The sequence below is a fragment of the Nilaparvata lugens genome, chromosome 3, assembly GCF_014356525.2.
Source record: "Nilaparvata lugens isolate BPH chromosome 3, ASM1435652v1, whole genome shotgun sequence".
Taxonomy (NCBI): Eukaryota; Metazoa; Arthropoda; class Insecta; order Hemiptera; family Delphacidae; genus Nilaparvata; species Nilaparvata lugens.
In genome coordinates, this window is record NC_052506.1 from 43,820,753 (window position 1) to 43,846,850 (window position 26,098).

Below are 26,098 nucleotides of genomic sequence, written 5' to 3' on the forward strand. Positions count from 1 at the left end.
CACACTCATTGACCTTCTCATTGTCAATTGTACATAATGTTTAAAAATTTTATAATTTAATCCGATAATCCTATTGTCAGATCTATTTATTTTACTTCATTTCTTTCAGTTGTATCTTGCCACTTTTCAATTTTTTTATAAATATAGTTATCAATGATTCTGAAAACATCTTTACTGGCATTTTCTTTAAAAATTTTAGTAGGAGACTCAACAGCATTAGAATATTAACTTAATCAAAACTATAGAAAATTTAATGATTAGTAGAAACGTAGGTTTTGTGTGTGAAAGAGTATGAATGGACGCGTGTATGAGTATGTGAATTAGTGCATGCATGCATGTACATTTTCAACAACGGTATATGATTTATTATTATTCAATGTAGTGTTCCCATTCTGGTTTTCCGATAGGGAACACATATTTTAAATAAGTTCAATTGTACTCGATGTATTTTGTTTTGTAATATACACTACTGTAATAAACGAACGAATCAGTTGATGGTCATCCTTCTAATTTGGCCAGTATTTAAAAATATTTGCAATGATTTTCGAACTTTTGCAAAGTCTTTGTCCTCAATATTTTTTATACATATTACTTTTGAACTGCCTTGGAGGTCTAAGAAGAATCAGTTATCACACGATGTGAAAAAAACAATTTTATTGAAACAAACAAAAATAAAAATATTAATTACACTCCTCATTAGGCTAGGCCTGCATCGAGGAATGGTTCGTCTTGTACTAATTAACAAAAAGAAATTATTTTATAAAATATACAATTCAGACTCAGAACAGTCCTAATTACTTCCTCTTCGATAGCCTACTGGTGTGAAAAGAAGGAGCTACAATTTCGTGAATATACTCTTTTTATCTTGATTCAAGTTATTCAGATTCCTATTTGTAATCTCTATACCAATTGTAGTCAAATATTGAATTCATCAGCCATCCCTCTCTTTTTGTCTGATTTTATTATTTGTTTATCTATACCCTGTATATCAGAAGATATCATTTTCTTATGTTTGTTAGAGTCCGTTGCTTCATTTATTGTTTCCCAAGCTTTCTCAATCCTGTGTTTGCAGTCAATAAAATTGTTTTTATGAGTATCTTACCACGCGCAAAACTCTCTTTAAAATAGTATTATAATTCTTGAATTTGTTAGAAAGAGCTTCATTGAACGGTTGCCTTCTAAGCTTTCCAGACATCTTGTTTCTTGTCCTTATAGCTCTAACTGAATTTGATGTTATCCAGGGTTTGAGTCGGGAATGTCTTTTGCTAGCTTTATGACAAACGGATTTTGATAATGTAAGGTGTTTTATAATGGTATCAAAGAAATCGTGGAAGCTTTTTTAGAATTGCTCTATGTCAGTGTCGACCCCTACGGTTCGTTATTAACCCATTCTCTTACATCATAATATCAATATCAAATTCTGAGAGTATCATGAGAATCAAGAATGAAAAAAGGGTTAAATGGCGTTATGTACAATCGAGAAAAAACTTGCTTATTTTCAAGTACTCGCGAGGCATTTCATTAATTCGAGGGCGCTGAATCCGAATCTTAAATCACAATATATCTATCTCCATTTTTACGCGAATTAGGTTTTGTTGATAGGCAAATAGGTCGGCTGGAAAAATTCCGCTCCGTATTCTCCCAAAAGTTCCGGCAGCGGAATAATTCCACGGCTGCGCGGCGCGCCTCCAGTGTGCTTATTCTAACTTATTTACATGCTAAGTATTCAACCGGAATAATTCCACGGCTGCACGGCGCGGCGCGTCTCCAGTGTGCTCTGTGCTCAAGTGTTATCAAGGGCCTGTTCCATAGAATTCAAAAGTCTTACAATAAAATTCATTCATGAAAATAATTAGAATCATCTTATAATAAGATTCACGACTGCTCCTAGGCAGTGAAATCAAATATCTCTGTATTATAAGACCTCGTAGGTTTTATGAGAAAGGCACCACTTTAGGTTGGAAACGTCTCAGTGATCATTGTTTCCAATATATTTAATACTTCTTGCACCAACATACCACAGACTAGATCTGGTAGACTTCATAAATGAGCTTCAAAGATACAGTACAAAGGACGACCATATAAGCTATAAGCTACCTGAATTGTGAATATTGTTCCAAACAGGGAGGGATTGCAGAAACTACAAAACGGAATTATTCAAGGGCTTCCGGCGAGTGATTAATTCTATAGATGTGTAGTCCATCTGACATGGGTCAATGTAATTTTCGTATTGTTATTTAGGGGGACGCGCCACCTTAGTCCTCCGACACACCCAAAACATGACAGGAGTGAACAACGACTATCTCATCCATTGACACCGTACGCCAGCGACAGGGAAAGACTGTTTTGAAAGAGTCTCGAATTGGCGTGTTGTGCGTTAGGCGCCAAAACCGGACACTTTTACATTCGTACAGAAACGACAAAGTCAGACACATCGAATCTCTGACACTTCCAAAACAAGACAGTTAGGTTACACTTCTTGGACGGACTGTACTACGCAGAGCTGTCTTGTTTTGTTCAAACAATGGCCATTGCTTGATGAATCCCCATGTGTAGGCTATTCTTAACAAGACCATTGACATTTTATTTCTGAAACCTATCACTCTTCTCTATCTCTCTTCATAGTAATATCGAATATCGGGCAATGACTTACCTTGTAACTGTATTCCTATTTTGTGCAGTTGTCTCTCTTTTCTGCATTCATTTGGAGCATAAATAATAGAGCTATTAGTAAATTTCTTGACACAAAACCAAAATAAATTAACTTTATAGTTCAATTGTCAAAATTAGTGAGTACACTGAAACTTCTCGATAACTCTATAATTCGTATTTTTGCCATCAAAAACACAGTAATTATAGTATTCCCATAAAGATAAATACACTAATATGCAATTGTAACTGATAACTCCAGTAATGAGTTCATTGAAAGCTCTATGCATTCACATATAATAATATAACTAGAGACACCCTGGGTTAAAGAACTCGCTCATTAACAGTTGTTTTGATCTCTGAAATCTTTAACAAGTACGGTATGTAAAATTAATATTTAACAATATTTTCTAATATCCATTCATAGAGGCTATATTATGAATTAATTATGGGTAATGATGGGATCAGTATCAATGATACAATTTTTCGAATTTGGTTCTATCAGCCTCGATATTGCAGAACTTGATATTTAATATATTGATATTGCAGAGCTTGATATATATTCGTCACCCTCCAAAATTTGTATTAAACGCTTGGTCCCGTAAGCTACAAATTATAGAGGTTCTACTGTGTTGAATATAGTCTACTGGAGGGTGAATATACTCGAACATTGAGTATTTTGAAGATAATAAAATTTGTTGGTATTGTTTTTCATTTTGAATTTCCTTTTATTTGAAAACCAGCAATAGACCTTTGAGACAATTGGTCTATCATTTCATATTCCCTAAAAACTACCTGATTGTTATAAGCTAATTTTAGTATGTGCTTCCTCAACATAGAAATACCCTTTTCTTGGAATATAGGGATATGGAGGCATGTTTTTATAAGATAGAGTTCCTGGAAGATTGGATATGTGAGCATGTTGTCAATGGAAATGAGTAGAATACAAAAACTTTGAAAAGTATAGTAAAGTTGAATGAAATCAACTTCAATTATTGTATGGCAAGATTACGATACTTATGAGCTCTACTCAGAAATCCTATTTTATTAAGCGAGCAATTTCTATATATTTTTATGTTTATCTGGTTATTTTTATATCTGGTTATTTAAATCCAACGGATCACAAAAACGGCAAAAAATTTTGAACATAGTAGGCTCATGATATAAAAATTCGATTGCACTAGGTCTCATCCCTGGCAAAACTCGCTGAAGGAAGGACATTAAAATGATAATTCATCCTTGGAAAAATAGCTGAGACTTTCGTCGTCTGTGGATAATAAAGTGAGTGAGCGAGTGCATCTGTGGAAAATCAAAATATCTCATCCTCGAAATTCATAAACTGACATATAGCCAGCTGTAAAATATAAACACGACCTCAAAATCAAAATTCAGGGAAGAAACAGTTTTGGGCTGTGCCTGTTAGTCCTTCCCCAATCATTTTGTTCTGTTTATCAATAAATAAATAACCAGCGAAGCTTGGTGCCCCGATATTGGATTGCGAAACAAGATAATTGTACTGGGATGTAAGTAGTAGTTCTGTGAACAATAAAACTCACGCAGATTTCTCATCCACAAGTATCTGATGTCACCTGTTTAAAAAGTTAACAAACTCAGTTCACATAATATATTTGAATTTGTATTCCATATATTGATATAATTCATCCAGTTCTGTGATAATCTTTCCATCTGATGAGAATTAATGTTTTACAATAAAAATAATATTATTATAATTTCTTCAGCATTATTTAGTTCATTTGATTATTTTTAATCAACTATATTGAATTTTTTTTTAAAGTGACAATATTGATAATGATGGGCACGCATAATATCGGGGCTCCGTGCTTCGCTCATTATTTATTTATAAACTATTGATAAACAGAACACAATTCTTTAAAATGATTGGGGAAGGACTAACAGGCTCAGCCCAAAACTGTTTCTTCCCCGAATTCTGATTTATACACTATAAATAGTCCAGAAAGTAGTCTATGTTTCATACACTTGAATTCAGGTTCAATTTTCACTCCAAAAATTTAAAAACAAAAAAGTTCTAATTTAGATTATTCACAAACCAAATTTAATAACAAAATACCACTCACTCATCACTTGAAATTGTCAAATAATGAATATCTTTGAAAATTATGATATTCTCTAGTTTAGAATGATTATCATGTCATGTCAACAAATCAGATTATTTTGATCGAGTCGATTAAAATTTCTAGATAATATTAAATTTCTTGCTGATTGCTTACACAGCTGGAAATAATTCTGTCTCTCTCCCACACACGCATCTTCTATTTCGACAGACGACGAAATTATGTTTTTCCATGTATGCATAATTGTTATCCTTTCCATGTCCTTCAGCGAGTTTTACCAGGGATAAGACCTAGTGCAATCGAATTGAAACTGTAGACCTTATAGAAATTGACACGGATTTTCCAGACATCTGTGTAATTCACTTGTCAGCTGATTGATTATGAATAATTCAGAGTATGGACGAATTCATTTTCTTATTATCCTTAGAATGCAAAATTTCAAAGAACCTTGTGTATGCATCGACGCGCAGTTGAAAAAGGAATACTCCTGCCAAATCTCATCAAATTCTATCAACTCGTTTGGCCGTAATTGCGTTACATACAGACAGACAAAAGAAAATCCGAGTTGAAACATAGACCTCACTACGTTCGGTCAGTAATCTGTGATTTTTTTATAATTATCTAAAAGTAATTAAGCCGTCCATTACAATCATTGAGAGAAAAACCAATAAGATGCTCATATTATCTTCTCAAATCTTAATACATTAACAATACGCTACCGGTAATTCATGAGTAAATACTGATATGGTCGATTTCAATGAACATTAAATAAAATGGTTGTTTTCTTTTAAATCTCTATACTTGAGCATTCTGTTAATTTCGAACAGAGCTCACTTTCACGGGGTTTTCTCAGATGATGCAACAATCACTGGTGAATCTCCAACACAGATTTCAATAATCCAGGAGAGAGTCATCTAAAATTAAAACTATTAGTGCTATATTACTTAATTATTATTGCCAATTATTAATGTTTCTCAGAAAATTATTAATGCCATAAATGTCTCTTAATTAAATGATAGTTTTTGGAGTTTCAATTATAATATTTTACGCATTCCCATTTTTCATTTGTTTTTTAATATTTTGAATCCCTTCATTTGGATCACTCGTTTAGTCGAATAAAATCGGGGGACCGAGCTTTGCTCTGGAGTGTGAAAGCATAGAAAATTTGTAACGAAGGATTGAATTTATAGTTTATATTCATTTTCTCAGTCGTACAATTATTTTTACAACTATATGAGGAGGCACAACAGGCTCATGCCCAAAACTGTCCCTTTTCAAATTTATACTACAGTCCAAATCAAAATCTAGGTTAAGCTACTATCACTCATCAAAATAACAATTCATTCACACTCCAAAAAACAAACACATTATCAATTACAAATAGATATACGGTACTATGAATTCGATTTTAGAATGATATACTATGGTTGCTACATTATTTGTTAATATTATACTATGTACTATTCTACACTAACAGAATCTAGTTACTATTTTGGACTTTCTGAAGTAGCCTAAACATGTTTTCTAAAAAAAAGAGAAATGAACGAGAATAAGTTCTTCTTGTTGAATTTTTCTTTTCGTGAGATCAGCTGAATGATCCCACACATGCACTCGTTCACTCATTTCCATTACGGTATCGACAGACGACAAAATTTCCAGCTGTTTTTCCAAGGGTTGAGACCTAGTGCAATCGAATCATAAACCTACTTTGTTCCAAATTTCGTGAGAATCGTTGGAGCCGTTTTCGAGATCCGGTCACATACAGATGTACATATATAAACATAAAAACATCTAAACATATAAACAGAAATTGCTCGTTCAATAGTATAGGATAGTACAATTATTATATATAGTATTTATATAGTATTATTCGGTTATATATCTATCACAGAAATCTCTCTTAGCAACGTTTATAAACGCATCACACAGGTTGCTAGGGAACGATAATGATAAGAATATGTGATGAATAATCTATCCTGTTCTAGGCAAGCAATATTTCTGTATCACAGATATCCAAAAACTTCAACACTAGAATGTGAATATAGTGTTCATATGGTTATGAATTGATGGGCGATTTCCACCATTCATTATCTCTTGAAATTCTATTTTTGAATCTTGTATTAAAACATTCCCATGAAAAATGTTAGATTCAATGTGGCGGAACCAATATGGCAGACCAAAATTTTGAAGCTACCTACAGAATTTTTTTTTATTTTGAATAGGATTCCCAGTGGAGCCCACTGTCGAATTATCTTTGGAAATGAACATTAAGCTCTTTTCCTACTAATATTAAGCAGTAGGCCTATGTGAATCCATATAACTTCATATGTTTCTCCGTATGAGTAAATGATTCAGAATCAAAATTCAAATTCGTTAAATTAATAATACCAACGACATAGCAACTGCCATCACAATTTTTATCATTAATATTACGCGAATGCTACTGAAGGATTAATAGTCAGGCAGACACACAGGAGCAAGTTATTTTATCTCATGTACTTTCAATGTTATTTCTATATCCTGAGAAAGGACGAAGAAGTGAGTAAAATATTTTGTTGTTCAACAAACTTGACCTGTAAAAAGGTTGAAGAGTGCGTGTTCAAAATTTGAAGCTGATCGATCAACTTTTTCTAAAGTTATTGTAGTACATTCAAACAAACAAACCCACAGACTGGCAACAACTTTTAACTTTAGTGAAAAGTAAGAACTTGCTAACGCTCGTTCAATAAATATTATTGCGAAAACAATGGGCGGTATTATCAAGTTGGGAGCACATGAATTGAAGGAGTCAAATTATTTCAGTGTAAGGGATTGTATATTTTACAAGAGTGTGTTTCTGAGGGATATAGACCTATAGTGAGAAAGTGAAGAAGAGAGGATTTAATTGAATTGCTGCTTTAGTTTTTTGCACAACCGGCCCTCACTCACATTCAACTATCAACCCTCCAGTACGATGCTACATCAACTATATTATACAATCCTACTCAGTGGAATGGGGGAATTCACAATATTACAAGCAAGAGTTGATAGTAATGAGTATAATTAATTGACACAAAAATCTAGGAATGTAGGCATGGAAAAGACAAATTCAAGATAGGTAGAAGATAATATGTCTGAAGCATTGTGAATCATTGTATGAAAAAGTATTAAAAATATTACTAATCACAATGAATGTAGAATGCAATTTGAATGTAATTTCACACTGTGTGAAATTAATAAAAGTTATTGATTTATAACAGGATATTGATTTATATAATAATAGCCTACAATAATAATATTGTGAACTATAAACTGTATCTTATACACTGATTTACATCAAATGACAGTATTGCTTATTAAATGACATTATTTTATAAACGATGATTTTCCTTGTATGAAAAATTTAATAATGAGAATGAAGATTGAATTAGGGATGGGTATCGATACATCGATGTTTCAACATCAAACATCGATGTTTTGATGTTTACTGTTCGATGTTTTTCACTTATCGATGGTTTTACCTAGACATCGGTCACCCGATGTTTTTCCCAACTAAAATGAATTTTTCATTTAGGCTCTCTGTATTTTTATGTGAGACTGTTGGATACTCTTGAAGATTTACATAACTTCTGTAGCTCTTGTCAAGGTTAGATACTTATTTAGAATTAAATAAGAGGTCGGATTCTTCGTTTCTTAGGAAGAAACAGTTTTTTCTTATTACAAGTGCTCTCCTCAACATACGTTTAACACCAATGAATCTAGCTCTGGAATAGAGGTATTCGTATTGTAAGGAGTGTAGATATCCATTTAAAAAACTTTAATCATTTCCATTACCTAAATAAAACTATCAGGTATTGAATGAATACGATATGAGTAACAATGATTGCTAAAATTAGCTTAGGATGAAATTCCAGACAGAATCTTCAAGGATATCCCGAGAGGTTTCTTACTTAACTATGATGATGACAAATCTTGTAAACTACCTATAATAGAGTTGATGTATCTTTCTAGTCACAACCTGACTTCAATTATTCGAAAGACTATTACTTGAATACCACAAGTCCAAAATTGCTGTAATTCCAGTTAGTAACTGTTAAAATATTGGAACAATAGCTCCAAATAAAATTGTAGTCACTTTAGAAGTTTTTTTGTACTATTAAGTATTTCGAGATTATGAAAAAATATACCAATGAATCAATCAACTTCCAAAATAATTGAGTTATATCTATACAAAATAATAAACTAATACTCTGTAAGCTTATTAACAGAAGTGTTGTGGGTTCAATCAAATTGATTTCGCCCCGTTTTATCATTTTTATCAAGAATAAGTGTAAAGTATCATATATACTGTACAGTGTATTATTTCCATTGTATTAATACTAATAAAAATCTATTCATTCATCGTTTCTGATGCTTTTGAGTATTTATTTATTCAAAATTATTTAATTTTGAGATAAAAATTCCTAAGTGAGAAAAAGAAAATGGTAGCTATAAGGATAACCGCTGAGTTTTGGACACTTCAAATACGACATTTGTAGTCTCCTATCATCCAGGAACAATACCCTAGAATGTTCGACACTACTTCTGAAATACTCTTCGTAGTATCATCCGTAAATGTACGGCGATGCGTCGATGTTTAAAACATCGATGTTTACTGTTTGATGTTTTTCACTTATCGATGTTAAGGTGAAAAAACATTGATGTTCAAAACATCGATGTTTTGTCTTTCGATACCCATCCCTAGATTGAATGCCATTTGAATTGTCAATTCTGTGAAAAGGACATAAAGTAGTATTGCTCCCCATGTCTCCCCCAATAGCACACAACCGGGTAAGAGATAGATTAGATTAGATTAGATTTCTTTATTTATGTATGTTATAATATTTACTGGCTTATACACCAATTTACATTGAATGACGATAATGCTAGTTATTCAACGAATTCCACAAAGTATAAATAATTAATCAATGAGAATAAATATAGAATGCAATTAGAATAACGATAATATAATAATGTGATGTAACTTCATAAATCGGCGGTGTTTCAACAAATAATTGTCGATTCTTTTAAAACGATATAAAATATCCTTCTCATTAACACCCGACCGGGAGAGACAGAGAGGATGAGAGAGAGTGTGTGTGTGTGTGTGAGAGAGAGAGAGAGAGAAAGTGGCGCAGGAGTGATAGAGAGATGGTTAGATAGAGGAAGAGAGGGTGAGAGAGCGAGAGAGGAAGCAATAGAACTAAATAAGGTTGAGATAAGAGACAATGTCACGCAGGAGTATTGTCCAATGAATAGTCACACTAAGTTATGAATAGAATATTTCCAAGAAAGTACAGTCTGTGCCAAAATTCAAACCAGTTTACTTCGTAGCGATTCTTCCAGCAAAGACGACAAGAGGTGATAGCGACAACCAGAGTCACGGACTCGCCCCGCCAAAACAAGACACTTATTTTTCAGCACAAGAACGACAAAAGCAGCCACCGCCAAAACAAGACTGATTTTCAGTGCTAGGATGGATGTGTCTGACTTTGACGGTGGTGTATACTGACATCGCCCCTATTTAGGACGTTGACTGATTTATTCTTTAGCGCTCTTTTACTCTTCTCTCTTTCACTCATTCTCTCTCTCTCTCTCCCATTCACACCCTCTCTCTCACTCCCTCTATCTCATTCTTTCTCTCTCTCACACACACTCACACACATACACAAATTAATACACCAATGCTTAGGCACACACTTTACGCACTAAACGGGCTTTAGGGGTTGAGTGGCAGAGAGGAACATGAGTCCTAACTCCGCTCTAATAAAGGCAATTAATCAATCAATATCTCTCTCTCTCTCTCTCTCTCTCTTTCTCTCTCTCTCTCTCTCTCTTTGTTTAAATCGAGGCTTATTTAATCATTAATAAATGATACATTAGCATTAGTTCGCAGAACTAAAAATCTACTGGACCAAAAACGTTAAAATTTGGTAGGTATGTTCAGTTGGCCCTTTAGAGGCGCACTAAGAAATCTTTTGGCAATATTTTAACTCTAAGGGTTGTTTTTAAGGGTTTAAAGTTCGTCTTTTAGCATGTATATTCTTCTTCTCCCAATCTCTCAATTATAATTGAAATTTCCATATCATATGTTACTATAGAACTATAATCTAGATAGAGTACCTCTTCGAAACAGTTGTTAACTGGCAACTAAATTAATAATTTTGTCAGGTTGGCATTAAGTTGAGTTGACTTTGTTAGGTTGGTACCAAGTTGAAGATTTAAATGCATTTATCGCGGAAAAATTTATTGGGCACTGCTACTTCAATCCTGGGAATATTATATTACTAGCCGTCAGGCTCGCTTCGCTCGCCATATCCGTTTAGCCAGACGTTTAGTCTGGACCCCCGACTGGATTGTCCTAACATATGATAAAAATGCTCAAATGAAAAATGCAGGCGAGCGAAGCGAGATGCTGATCTCATTCATGGACGATCCAGTCGGGGGTCCAGGGGGCGGAGCCCCCTGGCTAGACAGGGAAAACAGGGAAAGGGAAATAGCTACAAATGCTAGAGATAGAGTAGCACAAGATGGTAAGGTTTTTAGTATTTATCATCAAAATATTCAGTATCTTCGCAACAAAATTGACAGATTAGGAGTATTTCTTAAACAGGAGGATCCTGACATTGTTATTTTCACAGAGCATGGCTTAAAAATAAAGGAAATAAATCAAGTTAGGATTCCAGGCTTTTCACTGAGATCAGAATTTTGTAGAATAGCTCATAGAAGTGGTGGTGTATGTATATTCACTAGCAATGCTAAACATACCCAAACTTATGAACTGGATTTTGTTAAGAGATTTTCTGTTGAGATGGATTTAGAGGTGACGGGACTAAGGTTAAAAATTGATGATCGATTTGAGGTAGCAGTGTTAGGTATCTATAGGTCACCAAATGGAGACTGGCAAAAATTTTGTGAGCTGCTCCATACACTTTTGGAAATTACAACCGCTCGTTTCACAAATGTTATAGTAGTAGGAGATTTCAATACCGATTTTGCCAGGCAGGATAAAATGACAGAGGATATTAGAGATATTATTAATATGAATAATTTAGAAATTAAGGTCCACGAATATACAAGAGTAACTCGAACTTCACAGACAATTATTGATAATATCCTCACAAATATAGAAGGTTGTAATGTCAGGTTAGGTAGCTCAGATCTATCAGATCATAACTATCAAATTTTAGATGTTAAGTTGCAGGGCCAGAATCCAAGCAGAAAAAAAACTTTTGTGAAAGAAATTCAGCAATATGAGCTAGGAAATATAAATTGTTTGAAGCAGGAACTGCTTCAAGAAAATTGAAGTAGTGTTTATAACAGTTGTAACCTAAATTACAAATATAAGCAATTCATTGATACTCTAAGATTTCACATTAGTGTATGCTGTCCAATAAAAAAAGTCAAAGTAAAAAGTAAATTAAACAAAGTAGATGAATGGATAACTGAAGATATTCTTACTCAAAGAAATATTGTTAGGGAAGCTTATGAGGAATTTAAATTAGTGAGGGATGTTCCGAGTGAAGTCAAATACAAATGTCTAAAGAAAAACTATGCAAAAGAAGTGAGGAAAGCTAAGTGTAAGAAAACAGCTGAAATATTAACAACTAGTACCAATTTTAACTCTGCTGTTTGGGAGGTAATTAATAGAAATAGGAGAGCAGCTCAAAAAGATACAGTTACTAATGTCCCTAGGATAATCGATGAACATGGAAATTATATGGATGATAGTATAGACATTTGTAACTTTTTCAATAAATATTATCAACAGGTTGCATATAATCTCCAAAAGTCACTGGACACTAATACTTATAATACAACTACATTAAATGCTGAGCCAATTGAAAAGGTATTTAAATTTCATCCATTATCAAGAGATGAGTTGTCAAGAATAATAAAAAATTTGAATAACAAAAAAACAGTAGGATTGGATGGGGTCTCAAGCAAAATTTTAAAAGAATGTGAAAATGAATTACTGGACCCTTTATTGCATCTCCTTAATACTTCACTAGAGCAGGGTATTTTCCCTGATGATCTGAAACAAGGAAAAATTTTGCCAATTTTCAAGAGCGGTGATTCTGAAAGAGTTGAAAATTATAGACCCATTAGTATTCTAAATGTAATAAGTAAAATTTTTGAAAGAGTAGTTTTAAATAGGCTATTGATGCACCTGGAAGAAATTAATTTCATATGTGATGAACAGCATGGGTTCCAGAAAGGGAAATCTACTAAGACTGCAATAGTATCCCTTGTTGAAAGACTAATAGATATAATAGATTCAGGTGAGAAGGCAGCCGCAATATTTCTTGATTTATCCAAAGCTTTTGATTGTGTGAACCATAGAATATTATTGGAAATACTAAAAACTGTAGGTGTGAATGGTATAGAACTAAAATGGTTTGAATCATATCTCATAGGTAGAAACCAGTGTGTTGAGCTTACCAAGGTGGATGGGAATGAAATAGTAAAAATTAAATCTCAAAAACTGGAGGTCCAGGCTGGAGTACCTCAAGGCTCAATTCTGGGTCCCTTACTGTTTCTGTTGTATGTGAACCAAAAGAGTTAAAAGATCACAGAGCTCTGTTGTTTGCTGATGACACATCGCTTATCTTTAACAATTATTCATTAGATAGTCTAGAAATAAATGCTTTTACTGGAGTACAGTCAATTGTCCAATTCTTGAAGCAAAGGCAATTAACAATAAATAGTAAGAAATGTCAATTCCTACAATTCAAAAGTAAATATAATTCAGTAGAGGATAGAGAAATAAATGTGTTTGTAGAGGAAAATGAATTAGACCAAGAAGAGAAAGTAGCATTCTTGGGAATTTTATTGGACAGGAAATTAACATGGCATCCTTACATTGAGAGGATATGTAATAAGATATCATCTGGGGTATTTGTCCTGCGGCAGCTTGCTAGGCTGAATGATAAAAAACTGCTGTTAACTGCTTACCATGGACTTCTCATATTAGGTATGCTATTTTAGTATGGGGTAATTCATCTCAACAAAATATGGACAGGGTGTTTAAGATTCAAAAGAAGGCACTCAGATGTATAGAGAAAGTGAATAGGTTAGACTCTTGTAGGCCTTTATTTAAAAAGCTTGGTCTATTAACTGTGCCATCTTTGTATGTATATGAAGTTGTGATGCATGTGAAAACGAGTGGTGTGATCCAGAATTCAGATGTTCATGAGTATAATACGCGAAACAGAGCAGATTATCATATAATGGGTCACAATAGTAGGTTATTTGAACAAAAACCAGATTATATTGGTAGGAAATTTTATAACAAGCTACCTCAAATCTTGAAAAGTAATGATGATTTGAAGATTTTCAAAAAACAAATTAAAAAATATTTAGTTGATAGAGCTTTTTATAGTGTACAAGAATTCCTTTCAAACCTAAACTAGGTTGAACTACTTAGTGTTAGAATTATTATGTAATAACATGACTTGTCTTATACTCCATGACTGGAGTCTTTAGGACGTAATCTTTAATCTTTTTATTACGTAAACGTAATAAAAAGATATACTGGGGGATGACTTTAATCTTTCATCTTTAATCTTTTTATTACGTAAACGTAATAAAAAGATATACTGGGGGATGACTTCAATCACAGCTATTTAGTGTAGAAGGCGGTGAAAACTGATAAATGGCGACTGCGCCGTCCTATCAATTCCACTAAGGAATAGTTTTCATAGTTTTCTTGATTGCGATTAAATTTTGCTTAAAATCTCTGCTAGACACATTTATCTCCTTTAAGCTGTCTGTATCGAGGAATTGTAGAAACAGATTATCCTATCGACAACAGTCAGATTCAAATCTAGCTGCACCAATTCAATACTGCTTTCTTCTCTTTATTTTGATTTATTCCTGGAAAATGATATTTTCTCCGAACCAATAGGCCCGATATTAAGATTTTTAATATAATATTGGTTACAACTTATAAATTTGTGCAATTCGTTTCAAATGATGCTTCTGAGCTGTTAAGGGATTTCTATCTTGAATTAAAGGTTCCATGTAATCTGGAACATTGAAATGTTCAAGGTTAGTCATGGCTTTTGATGTTCACATCTCTCATCTCTCCAGTAGTCAATCTATCGAAAACTACTTACAGTAAGCTAGTAAGCTCCCCGGGTTGTAGAACTCGGACATGAACTATTGTACTGATTTTGAAATTCGCAACTTGTAATAAATTATGTATGAATCATTAGAAGTAGTTTACTCCGTATGGGTAAATACTGTAAGTCAGAATCATAATTCAAGACAGACAGCTGAAATCAACTGTCTGCACATTTGACCATGTATAGGATGGTCCTATAGGTCGAAGGTTGGCGCAATGACCATGTATAGGATGGTCCTATAGGTCGAAGGTCGGCGCAATGACCATGTATAGGATGGTCCTATAGGTCGAAGGTCGGCGCAATGACCATGTATAGGATGGTCCTATAGGTCGAAGGTGGTTGGCGCAATGACCATGTATAGGATGGTCCTATAGGTCGAAGGTCGGTACAATGACGTCTGTCCTTTAGTAAAGACAGTCTGTGTAATAACTGTTAATAACACTGTCTGTGTAAAACAGTGTCGGCTGTTATAATTTGATGGGAAAAATTGTTGTTATTTATCAGTAGCAGGTAACCTGTGCTCCGCAACGGTCTGTTTTAAGCACAAATAGGTTGAATTTAGTTTTATAGTTCCATGCTGATATTGAAAGTACTTACAAATCAAATAATTTAAGTATAAAAATAATATAAGAACTATTATTATTTCATCATTTTTCTCTTTACTCTTTGATTCAGTTCCTAAGACCAGTAATCTAGCCTATAATTATTGTTCCAATTGATTTTTCAGATTGTTCGAATTTTCTATCTACATCTTTCCACGCATCTAATAGAAACATTTCATGGTTCGTTTTAAGTTGGTCAATCTTCACTACAAAAGTTTTAACAATCCATTTTCTTTAGTTATCGGGATGTGAATTTCAAATTTATTAACATCTGACATAGCTAATTAGTGACGAAAACAATAGAATGATTGTTCAGCACTTCCACAAATAGAGTTTTCAGAACCGGGCAACGCACATAGTAACTGCAGCACAAGCACACACGCACACACTCCATCGTGCACTATTTCGGAATCAAGATATTACTGAATACAGCAGTTCAATGACCTACTATTGGAATTGATTGCCGGCCAGATAGCCGAGTTGACTAAGGCGTTGCACCCCCTTCAGTCTGCTAGTGCTACCTGGTCGCGGGTTCGAATCCCATCGAATAAGCATGGATGTTTGACCATCTCATAAATCACCCTCGCACTTCCCATAACCCAAGCACAACCAAAAATCTCATGTGGGCATCAACCGCAATAAAAAATAACATTAGCTCTAAGAAACACGTCGCTTCGCTACCGCTTCTAAAAGCTGATGAAATTTGAAGTTGATTGATAAAAGCAGTCAAAAGTAATCGTCGAACAAACCCACAAACTGACGATTCGAGGCTCTAATCGTGAGCAATAACTCTCTACGCTAGTTCAAAAATACATTTTAGTTATGGCTTTTGATTATGTATGGGCAGAATAAAGAATGAAAGTCACAGAACATTCTCATTCCAACATTGAATGAACTGTGGCGGTTTCCTTCAAATCAACACGAAAATAAAGTCTATGACTTGAAATTTTTGTGAAGTTGTAATCTCATTAAAGCTAGTTACCTTATAATATTTAATAATTTGCAGGTTGTCGAAGGAAAGTTGCCAATGAACCATCAAATCGTTTACCAACTGCAAGACATCTTCAACCTTCTACCCGATATCGGCCACGGCAATTTTGTAGACTCGCTCTACGTGAAAACAAATGACCAGATGCTGGTTGTCTATCTAGCAGCCTTAATCCGATCCATCATCGCTCTGCACAATCTCATCAACAACAAACTCAGCAATAGGGATGCCGAAAAGAAGGAAATCAACCAAAAGAAAGAAGAGAAATTGAAAGAAGATGAAGTGAAAAAGGAAGTGAAACCAACAAAAGCTTAGATTCTACTATTTATTTAATTTAAATTGAGGTTAAATTTATGTTTGTGAATTTCGCATTTAAAAATTCAACGTCCCACTTCTTGCTTTTGATAGCATCAAGTCTGAATCACAAATGTAATAGTGTCAATATTCTATTATAAATCGATGCATCGATACTAACAATTGTTTCTTGGTTATGAGTGGATAATTACTCATTTTAGACTTATTTTTCTCATTTCAGTGATTTAACACAAGTAATTATTTGTTGTTTTTTTTCAATCTGTAAATAATTTCTAAAATATTAACAAAAATACGATTTTTTTTCAAAAATAATTTATTTACAATAAAAATGTACAAAATCAATTATAAAAAATATTTGTACAAAATTTGTTCTTTCATTATCTCCTTAACACCGTTGTTGCCTCTAAATATTACACAAAAAGCAGATTAAAGCACGTTATCTGTATTATAGATAGGTCTATGTGTTGAAACAATAATCAGATGTCAATTTCTTGGATAGAAGTTGATAGTTTTCATATTGATAAACAATCAACTATTTTTGTAATAATAATTTCAATACTGTTGAAACAAGATTAATTTCTACTGAATAGAATAATTCATTCATGGAGTAACACTTGTTTCAAGTAGTCATCTTCTTCTAATACCAGACAATTTCCTCAGAATCAATGTACATAATCCCATCCAATGGTTCTTCATTCCTATATAATGATTTCAAATTTTATTAATTCATGTCTTTGGTCTCATATTTTGGGTTGCAATAACTAAATTAAGAATGGAAACTGGTAACAGAGAAATGTGAATGTAGCTGATTTCGATTATTAATTTTCGTCTGACATTCATCGTTATGACACCTATAATGTCTTCTCATTGGCTAATTCTCACGAACACCTGATTTTCAGCCAATCGGAGGACACGCTGGGTATCGTGACGATAAATATCGACATCAATCGGTAAGAGTAAAAACGGCCTTCTGCTTCCAATTTGTCATATTCTTTGAATATCACCGATTCAGTACTAAATATCTTTCTATGTTCTGTCGAGCATAATTTACCGTTAACACTTGATAAAATTAATTTTTAGTCAAGAAAAATAACCAAAATTAATTAAAACCGATCAATTGTTTTCATATCATTTTCTAACTGGTATTGTAGAAAAGTAATCATCAACTACTTATAACCCTCTTCTAGGCAACATTTGTTGACGTTTGTAATGGTTAGTCTACATACAATATTTGTGTCTCTCAGTGGCACTTGCATTAATTACCAAGTATTATTACTGAAAATGCAACTAAATGAAATTAAACCAACTGAAGTGTTGTAGTTTATACTTGTCACTTATATTGAGACATTCTTTGATAGGGTTGTAACTTGCGTAACATATACTATCCTCTAATAATGGAAAACTCATTCGTAGCACCGGTATGACATCAACCATTATTCACTTTACTAAAATTTCAATGTGTAGTAGAAGAGGTTATTTTGTGGAATTTTTCCACATTGAAAGAAAATATTTGAAATTGTCAAAGCCACTTATTAAAATAAATAGCAGGCCAACTAGTTACTGTTTCTACTAGTATTAAGAGTTTACTACGGTGTATTTTATGGCTGAAAGCTAGCTTAGCTCTGACAAGCTAGTGGTTATGTAGTAACCACTAGCTTAAAATTAAAATTTTCTGTACCACTACAAAAAATTATAGTGGTTTTAAACCATTATATATGATGTATAAACCATATAGATGGTTTATAAACCATTAATTATGGTTTATAAACCATTATTATGGTTTATATAGTTACCACTATATATTTTTTATTGTAATTCTTATTTTTATTTTAATACCACTTTTATAGTTATCCACTATATAGTTACTGTAGTGGTTACATACTATGATGCTAGTGCCTTTGCCATGCAATGTACCTACTATTGAAATTGTTATGGTGTAGCAACCCAAACCACTCGGCTCCATATAACTTGTAATTCTCTCCTTGGTTAGCGATACTAGTGGATGAGAATCAATGGTAGAAGTTACATGGAGCGGGGTGTAGTTCCTCGTAATTTTAATAAGTGGTTCGACACTTTCTTTTAGACTTTCTATTGGTAATTGAAAAATGTTGAAACAAAATGTAACAAGGTCACAATGATCAAAAATGTTGATACTGAAGAGACAGTGCCGCTGCTGTTCTCATTGATTTGTTTTCCGGGGCCGATGAACGGCTCTAAGTTCGTTTTGTTGTAATTGGTGAAGTACCATTGGTTGGACAGGTTGTGCGGTGTCAGCTGTTGAGAAGAGGAGGAGACGGACGAGAGAGGAAAGTAGTGATGGGGCGGACTCTTGGCGAGGCGGGGCGGGGGGCCCTGGAGGTCCTCGGCCATGGGCACGGGGCCGGGGCCAAGGGGGGGCGTGACCGTGACCTTGGTGATGCTCGACCGGCCGCCGGGCTTGTAAGGCGGCAGCTGACCGCCCGGCGCCAGGAAGCCTGTCAGCGACGACGGCCCGCCTTTTGTGTTGGAACTCCTCACGTCGCTGGAGATTTCGTTGTTGTTGCTGGCAGCTGGCGGAAGGTAAGTTGTGGCTGACTCAGTGGTCGTTGGCACTGTAACAACACTCTTTTTAAGCATCCTCATATATTTTTACATAGACTAATAAAACTTTACGATTCTTAGGGCCATATGCACCATCCAAGTTAAACGCTAATCTACGATTACATTGTAGGCTTGCATGGTCGCATTTAATATAACCACAGACAAGAATCGTTTGTATATGTAAAGGTGCGGCACAGACTTATGCGCCAGGAGCATGCGCATTTCGCTTTTCATCAGCTGATTATATCTGTATTTGTACTGAAACAGTAAGATACAGATAGCCTATAAAAGAAGCATTGAATCAGCTGATAACAAGCAAAATGCGAGTGTTCGTGGTGTATAAGTCTGTACACACCTTCATAATATAACTTGTTTCATTCCGGGTTTAAACAAACAGCTGATTCACATTCGTTTAAACCGAGATCCTACATAAAATGGGCCTAACAACATGAAAAATCTTGTGTGGTACTCTCACACAACTTTCCTTGCTCATTGAACTGTAATCCCCCATTCTTAAACGAGAATAATTTAGGGGGATAACATAATGACGATTGGCGGCAGCATATTTGAAACTACGATCAGACTTCTATATATGTGTATATATGATTGTTTTCAGAGTACTTTTTCCTTTGTGTAAATATTGTGAAATTCGATGATTTTTTTAAAAGTCGTCAAAACAGCTGTTCTACAAATAAAATATCTCGACTATGTGTTCTTTTTATGAACTGCTCTACCTACCTACCTCATGCACGAGAAGGAGGTTACAAAGTCCATTTCTCAAGGATGGGGTGGACCCCCCATTAGATTCCCAGAAAGGAGACTCATGCCAGTTGATAGAGCTGATAAATAACTATACAGGGTATGAATTTGAGAAAAATCGGTCGTCATTTTTGAGAAAATCGTGAAAAACATGGTTTTTTAGTAATTATCCGCCATTTTTCTCAAGAATATTACGGAGCTCGTGCAATTTGACAACTAAAAAATAGAGGTGGGTCCTGTATATTCGTTCGTGACAGATCTATCAACAATTGTAATATCAGAAATGACATAGTCTCATTAGCTATTGAAAGTGCATTTGAAGTATCCGCTATAGAATTGAGATTGAAAAAGATGCCACAGAAATTAATAGTCTTATGTTTGTATAGAGCTCCCAATTCGGATTTCGAAATTTTTATCGAATCACTTAGATCTGTTTTATCAAAAGTCACAAAAGAGAAAGGTGAAATAGTATGTTTATGCGGTGACTTAAATGTAGATTACAATAAGGATGATAGAAACAGCAGTTTGTACAAAGCCCACATAGCACACAAAGTATCCCATACATATCAAATATGTATCAATGAAACCTTTAAAGTATGTATTACAAAATATGTACCTCAAACATATCTGATACATATTATTTGAGACAGAATTGATACATATCTCATATTTGTATCAGATATGTATCAGATACATACCCGCTAAACATTCCCACAATGCATCAGCAATTGTGCATACCCCTCTACGGCCTCTAGTAACGGCCTCACTATGAAAACTGGTTCTGTTGTTTATGTTGTGATTGCGATCAAGTTTGTAATGCAAGTTGGAAGTTGAAGCCACAGATTTTGCCATTTTTAAAGGTGTTATAATATATTTGTGTTTCATATTGGTGAGTAGTCTTTTGATTTTTTATTTGAATTTGATCCAATGTTGCAACTATATCAATTGAATTAGCCTTCTATGATGGGTATTATCCTTTTGTTTAGGCTATAAAACAATTTAATAAACATAATCAAATGATATATTGTTTATTCCTCAATTAATATTCAGTACATGAAAAATATTAGCTGATAACAGGAATCTTATTACAGTAATACAGTATACTATGTAAGAGGAATGAGCCTAATATTAATTTGGGAACATGGAATACCGCACTAGAAACTATGAATAAAAGTTATGGACTTTCATTACCATATTAAAATTGCATGCACAGCTCAAAGAGTCATCTTTTCAAATTTGCTACACATTCAAAACTAATAATGTAAAAATAAATAAATGTATAAATAAATAAAAATAAATGTATTTATTGCATTTTGTATTTTGAGGTTAGGTGGGCTATATCTTTTAATGTCTACTGAGGTTAACTGGATTATTATGATTCAATTTCAATAATTGATAATCTCAATATTATCATTTGTATTTATAATATTTACATTATTGACGAACAAAGTATTTTGATAATCTTTTGTCAACACAATCATGTAACCTAGTCTAGCATAATATTATTATCATGTGCACTAAGAATAGAATTATTGTTATCTTGCTTGGTGTTTCTAGTAGAGTTAGGTTAGGACTGTCCTGAAATTCTTTGTCATAAATTAACAGAATCTATTCTAATTAATCAGGACAGTGCTTATTCCAGGCATTTTTTTGCTGTTTTTGATGGGTACTCTCACATTAAAAATAAGAAAGTTATAAAACTGTTTTGGGTATAGCTGACTAGGATATTACATTCTCAGTAATTCTATAGTTCAGTTACCTCTGTTGGATTCAGGCTAATAAAACTTTGTAAGCCTACACCATTTGTTCACGTGCCATAGATAGCCTATATGAAAAACATGAGGAAAAAAATTTTACTCATTTCGTTTTTATAGATACCTAGGGCTCATTTTGTAGGCCTAAATTGAAAATTTACTAAAACTCCATCCTAGTTAAGATTGCTTGCAAGATTGTTTTGTAGTGGAATAGACTACCCTTTTACTTTATTGTGCCCAAAGTTAATTGAGAGTTTGTCAACTTCTTTGATTAGGTACCTACAGAGTTTTTACTGCTTGAATTCATCAAGTAAGCAAATAAGTACCTACTGTGAGCTCTTCTGCTGTCTCACTCTGTGGAATGTAGTCTACTTGAGCCACACATTGGGTTGTTGCCTCAACCCTCAATTCTCCAAGAAATGTGTAAGTATGGTATAGATTTCTCACATTATATGATTCTGTACAATTTTTTCAGAAGGGATCCAGGAACTATACCTAACTAGAGTTTTGAAGAATAAGAATCGTCCATCTTTCTTCTTCGTTATAAATGTATAAAAGTACAGTACAAAAATTCACTATACCCATTATTGTATAGGTTGGGTGGAAATTCTTGAATTGGCTTCATATGGTACCGTACTTCTTATACAAAGATTATTTTGAGGTAGGTGGCAGTAGTTATTGTTCTAAAATTGAGTAGAACTCTCAGTTTTAATACAATCCCAATGTCACATATTTCCAAATTACCTTTGTATAAGAAATATCAAGGCATTTCCAAACTTTATTTTTTATTTGTGTTGAAATACAAATATCAAAAGAGACTGTGTTTTTTAATTTCTATTATTCTTACATTGATACTAGCTTTAAAGAACGAAGTGAACTGTATTATTTTATCACTTATTCACAGTACAATATTGGAATTTTTCTCACGAGCAACCATTTATCAATAGGGCTCTATTGCATAACTTTTTAAGATCAATCATTCATGTGCTTTATGAACTACTGAACATAAAGTTCACTTTGTAAGTGTTTTATATACATCAATAATTGATTATCCTACTCTTTCATATTGTATCATCAGATTACTCATCTAAAGGGTCTGGGAAGCAGTAGTGCACTTGAATATCAACTTTGAGGGTGCTAAGAAAAGTATTTACAAATGAATTGGCAAATAAGTACAGCCTCCTTGGGAGGAAGAAGAGAAATTTCGAAAATTTGGCAATTTGCAAAATTTTTTGTTTTTGGTAAGTAGATTGATTTTCAATACTATTAAAGACTTGAAATAAATACCTTAAATTATAAGAAAAAAATATATTTATGCATGAATTGAATAACTAATAAATTATTAATGTAACGTTCTCGCCCGAGATATAGTCTACTATTTTATAAATATTAAAACGAAATTCGACTGTAACGGAATCCTGGGTGGTTGGGAGCTTTGTTGAATTCGTTCATCCAAATGCTTGGAATTAATCAAATTTAATGCATTTATATTTTAATTTGGATACCTATCATAGCAACAAGTAACTATGAGCCAGGAACTTTAATAAAACTAATATTTTTTAATAATTCCTACTTTGATCTATTGTACTCTAATCTGAATAAAACAATTGAATAGAAAATTATCGATTAAGAACAAGAAAAAATCCTGAGAAAGAAAAACAAATTCATTCGAAATCAAATCATAAGCCCAGTTTATTATTATCAGAATATTCTGACATAGCTGAGCATTTCTAACAGGCATTTTTCAACTGCCAAATTACAAAATCACTGCCATATACTTATTAAAATTTTTAAGTATCTCTATTTATATCATCTAGGAAACTGCCATGCCTTGACAAGCAAGTCAAGTGAAACAACAGCAAGGAAGCATTTTGCAATTCAAGCAATTGAATAAAAACTTTGCCACACAATTTCTTTAATTGAAACGTATTGAATGTTCCAGATACTGTGAAACATCATGTTGCATCAGTAACAGAGAAGGAGGTGGACTCAATAATTATTGCTTGTTGGCTGGTGCAAGCAAAGGGGCGCATGTCAAGAATGGAGAAAAAGTGAGTAGATGCTCCAGAAAATACTCTAGTGTTATGGATGTACAAAAATTAGCAATGAAAATTTTAACAGTTCAACTTGATTAAGCCTATAGTTCAAAGCAATTTCTTGAGTGCAATCAATTTTATTTGAAATAAATTATTACAGTTTTTGGTCCTGCTAAACTCGTGAGTTTTTCAGCAGGTGTCATTTCAATACAAAAATTATTCACAACGTTAAACTAAAATAAAGTATAAATAAAATATAATCAGCTTATTAGTTGTAATCTATAAACAATCTTAACAACAATAAAATTAGGAAAAGAATTATTCTATTACTGTATTGAGAAAGGAAAAATTAAGGAACATGATGAATAAGAATCAATAAAAATAGAGTTTAATATAACTTTATAATAGTTATTACCTATATACTGTATAGTTCAATGGAGTATAATATTTTTCAAAGTGGCAACAAGTACTGTAAAGTAAAATATACAAGCAGTTTGCCTGTTTTGTGGGCACGAGCCCGCAAGGTGTAAAATTATTTTACTGACTTTTTATTTTTATACTGGCCAAAACTTTTGACTTGGAAGTGGATGGTAGTGGACGGCCAACTGCCGAACGGCAAAATTTTGTCCCACAAGAACAATGTAATTATTATCAATCTTTTGGAGCAGATAGCACTGTTATTTATGAAAAGAATTTCACGTCATTGGAAAGAGAATTCAATTCTCCAGGTGGTTGACTTTTTAATTTTTTGATTTTAAGTTTACTTTGATAATCATATTTCAATACTTTTATGGCTAATTAATTATACAATAATTTTTTTAATAAACTTTAAATCAAAAAAGTAAAAAGTCAACCCCCTGGAAATTGAATTCTCTTTCAAATGACATAAAGAACGTGATATTCTGTCCATAAATAACAGCGCTTTCTGCTCCAAGACATTGTTCTTATAGGACATAATTTTGCTGTTTGACTGTTGGTCGTCCTTTACCACCCACGACTTACCCTTAAACGATTAACTTGAAAACATGATCGTTTTTATTTTTTTTGTCTATTTTTCCAGGACTGGAGGCAATGAACCTTCCATTGGGGTAGAAGATAAGGAGGGCGAAATCTAGTGAATTTTTTGGTACCGCAAACCGCAGATTTGGCGCCACCAATCCACCCACTCACATATATAATAATCTTTAATCTCTTCTCTACATGTGTTACCAGTTGTATATATAGTTTATTTAATATTCGTATGTATCGCATAAAATATGCAGTATTTTATTATGGACCTTTCAGCTGAATTATGTTCTGTATAGCCTAACATATTTTGTCTTCTTGTTATTTTAATAAAGATTTTAGTGAAGATTATTCTAGTAAAGAATATATTCATGAAAATTTCACTTCACATTACATTTTATTACTTGTTACTTCACATTACTACTTTAATAAGAGTTACCATACATTATTACTCAAGGCCTGTTCACATTTTACTTAAATGTATTATTAATTAGCCTAATCTCATTTCATTAAATTAGATCGCATTTTTATTTATTTTTGATATGTTTAATTATGTTCTTTGTATGGTAAATAAAATTTGAATTTGAAATTTGAATGAATTTTATGAATAGAGGTGAATTTGGTGAATGACTGTATGAAGTTTTCATGGGTAGATTTTTCCAAAAATTTTAGCTGAATAGTAGAGTTATTCTTTTAACTTCTATTTATGCTCATCCAATACATCCTCATTATAAAAAGAATGTCCATGGAAACATTTTCATGAAAGTCATGAGCCATCTGCCTTCCTAAATAAACCTACTCACAGTAAGATTGCCTTGAACATGTATATAGCTATACACCTAGGTGGTGATCCATGTAACATGATACAGGTAACATGTATCATCAATACCTAAACTTAGAATCCTTTTTTAGAATTTATAAAAATACTTATAGAAAGGTCCTGAATGCCGCCAAAAAAATTGCCGCTAGTACATTTATAAAAAAATCTACAAATCAAACAAGAGCAATATGGAAACTAGTTAAGACTGAGACAGGAAAGAGTACCGCTCCAACATTAGAAACAAACATAGCCAATGAAACTGGAATTATAAAAGAAGGCAAAGAAGCTGCAGATTTACTAAATAATTATTCTATAAATACTTCTCTGAAAATACAACAATCTATCTGTAAAT

General features: G+C 33.3%; 2 protein-coding genes across 2 annotated transcripts in view; one reads left to right on the forward strand and one right to left on the reverse strand.

Moving 5' to 3' along the window:
- LOC111055301 (26S proteasome non-ATPase regulatory subunit 7) overlaps positions 1 to 17,040 on the forward strand; it is a 48,273-nt gene extending 31,233 nt beyond the window's left edge. The window contains exon 5 of the mRNA XM_022342473.2: positions 16,496 to 17,040. Within this exon, the coding sequence (XP_022198165.1) occupies positions 16,496 to 16,792 (297 nt within the window). The 3' untranslated portion in view covers positions 16,793 to 17,040. The remainder of the gene's footprint in view (positions 1 to 16,495) is intronic.
- A 1,840-nt stretch (positions 17,041 to 18,880) lies between these two features.
- The window catches only part of LOC111058185 (protein artichoke), a 105,383-nt gene continuing 98,165 nt past the window's right edge, over positions 18,881 to 26,098 (reverse strand). Inside the window, exon 13 of the mRNA XM_039422797.1 lies at positions 18,881 to 19,383. Coding sequence (XP_039278731.1) covers positions 18,881 to 19,383 — 503 coding nt within the window. The remainder of the gene's footprint in view (positions 19,384 to 26,098) is intronic.